The sequence below is a fragment of the Nylanderia fulva genome, unplaced genomic scaffold (genome assembly GCF_048542155.1).
Source record: "Nylanderia fulva isolate GAGA-0341 unplaced genomic scaffold, ASM4854215v1 Scaffold31, whole genome shotgun sequence".
Lineage (NCBI taxonomy): Eukaryota > Metazoa > Arthropoda > Insecta > Hymenoptera > Formicidae > Nylanderia > Nylanderia fulva.
In genome coordinates this window covers 100,385-112,473 of record NW_028190379.1, presented here as the reverse complement: position 1 = coordinate 112,473, position 12,089 = coordinate 100,385, and the positions used below count along the sequence as shown (strand labels likewise).

Below are 12,089 nucleotides of genomic sequence, written 5' to 3'. Positions count from 1 at the left end.
TTCATTATTATTAGTACTTTAATTATGGAGAAGGATTTGTCAATCTATATAGCCAATAAAAAGAAAAGCCTTTGAACTCAAAGTCGGTAAAACAGTCATGGTCAGCATCACCTTAAATCACTCATTCTTGATAGTCATGTTTATTAAAGATATTTTTACTATTATTAATTGCGTCCCTACACGCAACTCTAATAAAAATTCAATTTAATAAATAATGACGTGCGTTGTGTATATTTTTCTCGTGATACACGCGGTTGATAAAAAAAACATTTGACGTAAAAATAAATGGACCTTCGAGAAAGGTAATTCATCGCACGCAAAGTTGAAATATATCGGATATTCTATTCCCGCGCTTTTTTTATGGCGAATACTCCACTAGTTTATCTATTTCGGTGTGTTTTCGATGCGAGTCACGGCGAGTCATCGCACACTTCCGGCCGATACGATCGTTCAAGGAAGATAGCAGGAAGTGGGATTCACAAGGTGAAAATCCACCTCGTCGAATATTCGCTCGAGTGACGTATACATATTTAATCGATGCGTTTTCGGTGTTTTTGACTAACAAATTTCGAGTCACTTTCCTCTCTCTCTCTCCTCCTCCTCATCGTCCTCCTCCTCCTTCGAGAAGACGCAGCTGGCGCTGAATCATCGTGGAACCCTCCGGCGTTGCCAGGGTTTCCAAAGTGGCTTCGAGTAACTTATCGCTGGCTCTTACCGAAGATATTCGACTAGAAATGCCGCGAGAAAGACGAAAAATTCGGATTTCGCGCGTGACTTCACGATATATAATCGCAATTCTTTTTTTTTCGCCCGAGTCAGCAATATTTGACGCCAAAACTTGACATAATTGCGTCATTATATCCCTTTTCGCGCCTTTTTTCAGAAAAAGTTTGAAGTTAGAAAACTGACCGCGAGACTTAAGAAAATTAAATATATAGTAACTTTTAGTACAAATTTAACAAATATTATATTATATATATTTAATTATTAATAAAAAATACTATATATATTTAATAATTAAATACATTAAATATTATATATTTTTTCATTAAATTCTTTTAAATTCACATTTAAAAAGTATATAATAAATAAATAAATATATCTAATATTAATAATATATTAAATATAATTAATATTTATTCAATACAAATATAAACAAAATCAGTTAAAAAATTTAATATCAACTAATACCTTTATTCTCGTACCTTTATTCTTAAATCAAAGCTAATTGCACCTCTCGCGCCGGTTCGAGAGTTCAAGGACTAAATAATTCGCGAACCGTGGATCAGTGACACCGCCTTAAATGACATGACTTCGATGACTACAGAGACTGATGATGGCATATTCAATATGTGACCCCGGCGGCGATCTCTCGTATAATTTTCAGACTTATCGTCGCGCGGCTCTTCGTGGCCCCGTTTAAATGTTTGCGCAAATGCGCACGCACGCATATGCAATTTTGCGACGAGCGAAGTGCAACTCCGCGCCCGACGGTTAGTAATTCAAGCGGCCACTTCGGAGGAACACAATGGTCGTAACAGTAGTAGATTCGCCCGTAATTTTACACTCGAGCCTATTTTCCCGCCGTCCTAGTTTAAGCCTGATTCACGCCGCGATCCCTGCTAACAGAGCGAAAACGTTCGTGGACGTAAAGCGCGAAGAAAAATAATTTCGCCAACAATAAGTCGAAATCGCAAATATAAATTTTCAGCTTCTTGATTTTGCTATTTTAGCAACAGGAACCTAGTTATTGTAATAAATACATATGCATATGAAATATTTATATATTGCACAATATTAGTACTATATTATAAATATATTATTATATTAATTATTATATAAATAAAATTATTATATAATATTATATAATAAATTGCGTCACTAAAAAATCATCGCGTGATGTGAGCTTTAACTCGCATCTTTCACGACGGGTGGTTGGGAAAAAAGAATGGCGGTGACATATAATCGAACACCCTAATGGTCAGCACTCCCCTTTAATTCTATCTGACTTATATAGAAAATTCGAGACTCTGTCACACATGTCACGGCAATGGATCGAGATGACTCTGGCGATGACAGATTTCGAAAAAAAACTCCAGAAGGACATGAAAGTGTTTGAAATTGAGAGAGCTCATATAATTAAGAAGAACTCGCGAATTATCGATAATCGCCGATATAATCATCGCCAATAATTATGACGACCAGGGAAACGAGCAGTTGATAAGCCTCTCATTAATATTTATAGACGAAGATGCCAAGATATAATGATCGTAACTTTGCCGTGTAACTGTTATTAAAGGAATGCATTTCTTGAATAAAAAAAGTCTTTAAACTGGAATATGCAAATTTTTATTTCCTTGACCGAGCGAAGAAATGTCATGATACTAGATAGAGTGATCTTTAATCAAGTTCCAGATTGCGCAATTTTCTTGTAAACATTAATTTTATCTTCATTTTTGTTTTAGTTCAATTTTCTTGTAAAACACTAATTTTATCTTGATTTTTGTTTCAGCCATTTAATATATTTATATATAATAATATATATAGTATGTTACTTATATTAATTATATACCGTATTTTATAGCCATTTATCGAAAGATATATTTATATATATATAAAATATGTAATATATATATATATATTTTTATTGTATAAATTGTTTCAATAAAAATATTTATAAAATAACGATATGTAATTAATATACAATGTACTATCAGGTTTCTTGTTTACATCAATATAAATGATCCAGCAAATAGTCAACATCGATTGCATTGCAAATAAATTAATTGCGAATGTCATTTTATATAAATATCTTAAAAAAAAAAAAAAAAAAAAATTATCTCAAAAATAAAAGCGCGATGTTTGCTGAATTAAATCGCGCCGAGAAAAAATCTCACGTGTGAGAAAAAAATCTCACGTACCATTCCCTCGTCTACCGTCTCATCCTCGAAGTAACACTCGTCGTCATCCTCCGGTGTCAAAACGTTAGGGATCTTCTGCGACTCTTCCTTGATGTCCTGCCTCCTTATCCAATCCATGACAGTACGATATCTCCGTTTCCTTTTTTCTCTCAGTCAATGTTTAATCTTCCGACAGCTTTTGATCGCTTCCTCGTAATCACGTGTCCCGAGTCATCGCCCTCACATATCTGTCATCACTCTCGATTGGGGAAGAAAGGAATCCAGTTTCCTTCCAGATTTTATCGCAGGCCACGCTCCAATTGCGCGGAAGTTACGGGAGCGCGTTTGACATTTGCGCAAAATGTCAGTTTCTCTTTTTTCTCTCTTTCTCTCTCTCTCCTTTTCCGAACCGGCTAACGGAGACACGCGCTTTTCGAGACAGCGGAGACGCGATCGATAGTTGCACCTCTCTGCTCGGGACTCGCACACGTGCACTCTCTTCGGGAGAAAAAAAATCACCCAAAACAGCGTCTTCCTCCTCTTCCTCGAAGCTGCTCCAACGCAATGTCAAGTGTCAATTCGAGAAACGACGAGACCGAGCTTCTCCCTCACTCCATCCGCGTGTCTACGTCACTTTTGAAAGCCCTGTCTATCGCGGACGAAGGGTTGCGGAAGCGAGCCGGAGGGTTGACGCATAAATATCGATCCGGACCCGAATTACGAATTCACGAAAACGTCGCCGATCTTAATTACGACACGTTCGAGTGGATCCCAGCTGCACCCGCGAATGATGACGATGATTTGGGAAGAATATTCGTCGTCCACGCGCGAGCAGAAACGGCGTCAAAATTGCTTGACAGCGATATTGTTGCGCGTCGCACAGTACAAATATGTTTTACACACATCTATGTACAAAACACACGCACACACACCTAGTAGTACACATATTCTTGCATGCGCGGAGAGCCACGCACTCTGCCGCACTGGTGCAGCTGCAACTCTGTGTGTGCAGGCTGGGAATGCTGGAGGTGGTATGGATGGAGGCGGCTCTCGGCCTGCCTGGTCCCTCTGTTCTCCATCCCCGTCTCTCTTTCTGGCTCTGTCTCTGTCCTTCCCCACGTTTCGTTCACCCTTCTCTTCGAATAGTCCGCTTTGCTCTCTATCCCACTACCTCGCTCTCTTTCCTTTCCTCTAACTAGTCGGTTTGTGCTCCCTGCCCTGCTGGGCTGCTCCGTCTCTCTCCTTTCTACTAACCTCACTCTGTCTTATTCGAAATTCCGTCTCTCTCGCCAAGGGGAGCCTGATGACTCTCTGTCCTCGTCGAGGTTTTTCATCCCGAGACGCCACGATTGTGTATTTTTAATTTTGGAAGATTAAGTTTCTCTTCCGCCTACTGGTATCTGATTAGCTTCTTCCTCTCTGGCCTCTGGTCCACCCTCGACGATCTTCCGGGCCTTCCTTTAAAAGTCATCTTCCTCCTCGTATCTGCTGTTTCGTCGCCTTTATCCAATTCGTTGCTAGAATTGTTAATTCCTCTTTCTTTATTCAGCCTTCTGACGACTTTCTCTTTCCTTCTCCACTCGCGTTATCTCCCTCCACTTAGTATTCCAACGTTCCTCCTTCTCCCGCTCATTTTCTTAGAGCTATACTCTCCTCTCGCTCTCTATGCGCCGTTATTTCTTCCTCTCCCCCTTTTGTCCGAAGCCGGTCAGAAAGCAAGACGATAGAGCCGACCGGAGAAGAGAAGAGAGCATTCCCCAACAAGGGGGTGATGGTCGAAGGTTCGCCGCGATTCTCCGTCTTCCTTCTCTCTCTAGCCACTTCTCCCTCTTTTGGTGTCTCATCCACCCCCACCATGACCTGGCCCTCCCCCTTTTCTGTGAGTTCCACGACTCCTTCCTTTCCGAGCGACGCTGCCGCGAGTTCAGGGACGATCTCCCTTCAGCGGAAACCCAGGCACTGTCCTAAGGGATTCCCCGAACGGTGATCTTTTTTTATTTTACATTTTCAACTAGACCCGAGGAGTTTGCTTCGATTCTTGATTTTTCGCGAATAGAAAATTTATTCTGACAGTAGTAATTTACGATAGGTTTTTAAACGATGGATTAGAAGATGGATGCGTTTCAAAGGGTTGACACCTCGCGATAGAAAAATTTGATTATTTGTGATTGAGGGATTTAAGAGGATGCCGGAGTAGTTTCATGTTATCGATCGAAAAGTTATTTTACATTTTCAACTAGACCCGAGTTTGCTTCGACTCTTGATTTTTCGCAAATAGAAAATTTATTCTGACAGTAGTAATTTACGATAGGTTTTTAAACGATGTTTAGAAGATGGATGCGTTTCAAAGGGTTGACACCTCGCGATAGAAAAATTTGATTATTTGTGATTGAAGGACTTAAGAGCATGCCGGAGTAGTTTCATGTTATCGATCGAGAAGTGAGGTTAGATTCGACTATAAATCTATTTCTTGGCTATACGGATCGTTTAATACCTGAAATTATAAGCTTACACGGTTTGTTAATATTAATACTTTAATTATGGAAAAGGATTTATCAGTCTGTATAGACAATCAAAATATAAATTTTAAAAAATGAAAATATTTTAATGAATAATCATTTTTTAATTGATAAAACAGAATTAATTCTCTTAATCATTATTTTTTGGCATCTTGACAATGTTGTCAAGGTAAATAATTGTAATTAATTTCTATCAAGGAAATATTATATATTTTGACATTTTGACGTATAATAAATGCCTAAGCCTGCGTAGTAATAAATTTTTTTTATTTAGAATTTTCATATAGATATCAGAGAATCCTTTCTCACGACTTAATTAATTTTGCTATGCACCGGTAACTATCGTCACGGAAGGCCGAGAAATTCGATCTCTCGCCACTAGACTATCGACTAGACGCACGTGCCGCGTATCGTAAAATCGATATTCGACACCTCGTAAGAAAACATTGCGTAAGCGTTTCGGTTACGCATCGTCGCGTCGAAATGAAATACGGTTCATCCCTGAATCGGAAGGGAAGAAGATCTGAACCTGTCGTTTTTAAGAAGCTCCTACATTAATAAAAATCGACAACAAGGATCCTTCCTTTTATTTTGCGCGACATGTAAATTTTGGAAAAAACTAGCAAACATTTTTTTCTTATACAAAATTATATTAACTTCTGATGGAGTTTCGAGTTCTCGTTTTACATAGATCCATCCCTGAAGAGAACCGCGTTTCAGTAGACGAGGACGCCAGATGCTAAACCTAGAGCACAAAACGTGTAGAAGAAAAAGATAGGCGGGAAGAAGAAGAGAGAACGAGCTGGGGTGTCCCTGAGAAGGATAAACGTGTCGCCTGCGAACGAAGAGAGACGGCCTGCAGTAACGTACCGAGTAATTTGTGGAATGCACTTTCAGGCACGCGATCGGATGCTTCATCAGCATCCATCAACCGTTATGTTTTTCCTCCACTTCTATTTCCTTCGAGAAGAAAACCAATATTTCCTTCGCTCCTCTCTGTTCAGGTAGACATGTAATTGTTGAAAAATTTTCACGAATACGTTTGATTGTTCAAGAATATAGTCGATTAAAAGAAAATAAATAAGACAAGCTCGTTAACAACTTAATAGAGGCGATCCCTTCATATAATCGCATAATCACGCGACGACGTAACCGCTTCGAAACCCAAAATTTCCTCCCCTTCGATCATCACTTCCCAAGTCTAATGCGCCGACTTCGTTACGTCACTGAATCCAAGACGAGCGGAGAATGAAGGGTAGAAAGGGACCGACTGAAGAGAAAAAAAGAAAATAAAAGAGAGAAAAAGGGGAAGAGAGGAGGTAAAATGAGAGATGAAAAGCGAGAGAGAGAGAAACGTGATGCTGGAACGTGTGTTAGTCACGGGTTGCCCATAGCAACCCACGCGGCTAATGCACGCATTATAGGCGCCTCGTGCAGACCACGATACACAGGGTGTCTCAAAAGTCACACCGATGTTAATGACATTTCGTAGACAATGATTAAAAAAAAAAAGGAATCGCACACTGAAACAAATTGATTAAATATTTATTTCAATACTCTGCCTAATCATTTATTTAAAACTAATAATATTTATTTGATGTGAAAACTATTCGCTTTATATAAATTATGTATTAGGCAGTATTAAAATAAATATTTATTAATTTAATAATTTTTTCAGTGCATATGTTATAAAAAATTGTAAAACATTGAAAGAACAAATTTTTGACAGTATGCAATAAAGTCATATTTTAATAGATTCTTGCTATCACGCGATTTGCGGTTTAGTGTCATTTTTTTTTTTTCACAGCAAAAGAAGACTTCGAGAAATGTCAAATCCTTCTCGCCGAAAGAAGAGCTCGCTTCGAGTTCGCTGTTATTTCTGTCCCACTCGGTATACACGAGTATCGCACGTATGTACACCACGTACGCACCTATTGCGCGTGCGCACGCGCGTGCTACGCACACACGTGTCGCCGAAGTTAATTGATTTTGCCTCCGTCGACCAGCACACGCTGTTACCATTCGATACGCAACCGCGTTATCGGCTACTAAACGCGGATGCCCGCGAAAACATGGACGCTAAGGAACTATCTGAGGTTGCAAGGAGGAAAGAAGGTCTGGACGATCTTGTTTTTCAGAGATCTAAGAAGGCAAGCGTCTTTCAGACGTAATAAATATTCTACATATTAATTGATTCTTCTTTGATTGTTCTTTAAAAAAATATAAGTAGCATTGTTTTTAATTGATTAATTAAAAAAATGCTGACCATATCTGTTTTACCGACTTTGAATTCAAGGGCTTTTCTTTGTATTAGCTATACAAATTGAAAAATCCTTCTCCACAATTAAAGTACTGTTAATAATGAATTGGGTGCGCTGTAATTTCGTATAAAAAACCAATAAAAGTTAAAAAATTACAGTTTTTCACCAGCCTCTTGCACCAGCTCATAACAATACTTATTTAATACTAAAGTTCTGCAGTTTATTTATGCACAAAATATGGCGCTTCCAATAGAGATGACATGAAAGAATAGTACAGAAGAATAATACTTTCATTGTGGAGGATTTTTCAATCTGTATATTCAATAAAAAGTAAACCTAACCTAACTTACAATCGGTAAACTATAACAACGGCAGCATCTCCTTAATTAATCGAATATTTAATTTTAAAAAATTTAAAGAATTTTAATAATTATTTTTTAAATATTTTATATCTTTCTTATATAAATATATCTCTAAATATTTTGTATTTCTTCAATTTTAACTTTCTTACATAAAACAATTCTAGGATAACGTGCGAATATTTCACACGGAATTCTAGTATAATACACGTAAACACTGAAATGTAGTACGATTGCAATCTCATTCAATATTAATATGTAAGAGAGTCTTATCATGTAGTTTATCATTTTTATATTCTATACAAGCAGTAAGTACATGATAATAATTGACGTTAGATAAGAGATAAATGATACGCGAAATACTTTCATCAGATATCTCATGTAAAAAACGACTGACTTTCAGCTAATTTTTCTCTTCGAGGGACTGACTGACATTATATGCACAAACAAATATAGCACGATGTCAAGGGTCACATCAGCGTATTAATGCATGCATTGCGTTCAAGCTGGACTCCAATAACGCTTTAAAATATTTTTTATTCTCTTGCAAGCGAATTATAATCTGTTGCATAATATAATCGCAAGGATCCATAAAATGACGTGCGCTAAATTTTCACGAGCTGCATCTGGATTTTCCGTGCGTATGATTACGAGATGATTGCGGAGAGATATATCTTCATTTATTCGAGAAAAGAGAAGAGAGAGAAAGAGAGATGTTATTGCTTTCGTCCAATCGATCGTATTTCATATCGCCGATAAAAACGCATCGCGCGACAGTTTACGCGCAATATAAAAGTGTGTATATGCCCCGAAAAAATTGAAACGACAAAATTTCGTTGGAAAAAAAAACTCCACTTCAATCGAGCAAAGATTAAGCAATATATATATTTTGTTATTCCACAAAGAATTGAATCGAGATTTGATTGATTTTTAATTTTGTAGTTTTTATTATATTTTTTCCGATCTCTTGTTAAAATCGTACATTATTTTATTTTTTAATTTAAGTACTAGAAAGGTAATTTTACATATTTTATTTAGTATTTGTTATTATTATTATTATTTATTTTATTATTTTCATTATTTTGTCTGCATTTTCAACATAACTGATATAAAGCATTTCTCTTGTATAAGTGCACATAAACATAACATAAAAATATGTACATTTTTATTATTTATTGTGCAAATGTTACACTTATTATTTACACAATTTCACACATTTTTAATGTAATTTTAAATATATTTTTTTTTTTTTTTTTTTACAGTCGCATCTAGGTAACGAATTTCAGGAGATATTCCATAGAATAAGAAAATCCAAAGACGGCAGCCGGAAGTCGAGAGACAATCCCGTTGTAACGAATCCGACGAGGTTTCGAAGCCACGCATGAATTAAGCACATACAATGGCCATCATTCAACTACAATACGGCGTCATAACGTCGTATTATACAAAAAAAATATAAAATAAAATAAAAAAAATTTATATCGCATCTGAAACCGTAAACAACCTAACGAGTCATTAATTCGCAGCGAGGCATCGCATTATCGTTTCGAAGGTCCGCGGACGGAAAAGAAGAAGGACATTGTTCTCATTCGCATCCGAGGTCCTTTTCTCTTCCTCGGGTGATCACGAGCCGCTCGTGAACTCCCACGTAGAAGAGGGAATTTGAGGTCTTCGGGCCCATTCCCATCCCACATTTGAGGCTGCACTTACACGGAGTTAAAACGTTATAATGGTATGTAGATGTAAGATACTGTTGCGGCTTTTTGAAAAAATGTGTAAGGTTAAGCCGACGACACCTTCGAGATACGCTGACATGTCCCGGACAAGTCATTTATTTATTGGAAATCGGCATTTCTTATGAGTGAAAAGGTTGAGTGAAGATGCTGAATATATATTAAAATATTTACATAAGTATATATATATTTTATAAATTAAACTTCGGCTCGTATACAATTAAAATATGTGATATAATAAAAGGCCAACTTAACGAGCTTATATGCTATTAATTGAACAATTTATTTATTAATTTACTTCATACTATACAAAAGTTCAGATAAACGTTTCGACTGTACGACAGTCTTTCTCAATATCCTAATAATATGTTAAAAAATTAATTTAGTCATTTCGACATCATAAATAAATACAACAATTATAAGATTATATGACGAACGCAGTACAAATTCATGTTTGTTGGCATGAGTTAGAGCGTCAGATGCTGTTATATTATGTAACCACTGTGAACAAATTAATATATCCGCTCAAATATTACATTTAGATTTTTAATAAATAGTATTAACTTACTTTTTTGTCAACGAACATAACACTTTTTTAAAAAATTATTTCTTTTTTCTTTAACATAGTCACAATGTGTACTTTTTTAAAAAACAAATCGATATCTGTATCTTACAATGTCGGCGCGCTGTATATATACCCAATTTTTAAGATGACGTAGACAATTTTTTTAGAATATCATAATAAGAACCGTCAAGACGCTCGGTGTCCTTTTTTAGGTTGATACTGTTGTTTTCTTCTTTAATATATATCATTTCTGATATCAACCTTTTATAATATTTATTAATATTTATATATAAGTTTATCTGAACTTTTGTATAGTATGAAGTAAATTAATAAATAAATTGTTCAATTAATAGCATATAAGCTCGTTAAGTTGGCCTTTTATTATATCACATATTTTACATAAGTATATTTATTTGTAATATTATTTCTTTAGCTTCCACGATATAATTAAAAAATAAAATCTTTAAAAAATATTTAAAAAAAAATTCGATAATAAATATTTATTATATTATACATTAAAAGGTGCGAAAGAGAAAAAATAAGGATATTGTGAATATTTAAAAATATAAATATATCTGTTTAGAATATTTTTAGCTTCGGAGAGAGAATATACTGCAAAATTAAAATACAGAATAAATCAATTAAACAATCTTTAAAAAAGTTTTACAAAAAAATATTAAAAAATAGAACATAATAAATTACAGGAATGGTAGAAAATTGTTATAGAGAAAAACACTCGTTTAAGATTATATCAGAGACACTCATAGTGGTTTATACATGCTCGTATATTATTCGACTTTACCCCGCAAATCCATAAATCAGACAGTTCCGTAAGAAACTTGCGCAACGCGCTTTCGTTGCATCATCGGCGCTTATTCCGCCGTGTCGCCTGTCCAATAAATCCCATTTTAGATGCATTATTTCATCAGAATACAGCCAATACCTTCGATATATGCAGTGACAAAGTCGCGCCGATCGCAATTTTTTTACGTATACACTTTGTGACAGAGTTCCGCTCGTCAAAGAACTGTATAATGCGAAATTTTACTCCATTAGAATTAAAAAATTAAATTTAAGGCCATTTCCAGGACATTTCAAAAAAATTTGTACATTTTTCCAATAGTATGATAAAGATGTATAAGGAACCGAAAATTTTATTTTTTTTTTTTTTTTTCAAGTCGATGCAATTTTTTTTATATTATATTATATTTGAACTTTTAAAATCTACAGAGAAAATGTTTTCTTAGAATTTACCCTGAAAATCATGGTAATTGTGGGACGGAATTTTATAAGAGTTTCTCTGATTAATATTTACCGCAATAAAAAATATTAATATCTACCGAAATAAAATATTAATTTTTTTATTGTGATGAATATTTAATCATAGAAACTCTTATAAAATTCCGTCCCACAATTACCATAATTTTCAGGGTAAATTCTAAGAAAAAAATTTTCTCCGTACAAAATATATTATTTATGAATTAGTATTAAATATTTTTTACTCGAATAGTCTCGGCTGACTATAATACGGCGTAGTTTTTAGCTGCAAATACTTAGAAGCAAAAAAAAAATCAAAAAGATCTACGAGAAATTCAAATACATTTCCATAGGATTTTTAAAAGAGAAACAAAATTCCAGAACATTTCAAAGACTTCAAGGATTTCAAGGTCGGCTAGACACCCTGATATTGCAGTGTAAATTTTTTACATTTTTTTAATCCTCTCTCCGGATGGAAAAAAAAATTATATTTTC

The 12,089-nt window shown here is 35.3% G+C and overlaps 1 protein-coding gene across 3 annotated transcripts in view; it reads right to left on the bottom strand.

Moving 5' to 3' along the window:
- Positions 1 to 12,089, bottom strand: part of LOC114938986 (uncharacterized) — a 109,148-nt gene that overhangs the window by 72,287 nt on the left and 24,772 nt on the right. The window contains exon 1 of one of the 3 annotated variants that reach the window (XM_029313202.2): positions 2,922 to 3,918. The exons of the other annotated variants lie outside the window; for them this stretch is intronic. Coding sequence (XP_029169035.2) covers positions 2,922 to 3,038 — 117 coding nt within the window. The 5' untranslated portion in view covers positions 3,039 to 3,918. Of the gene's footprint in view, positions 1 to 2,921; positions 3,919 to 12,089 lie in introns of those variants that run through there. 3 annotated transcript variants of the gene reach the window in all.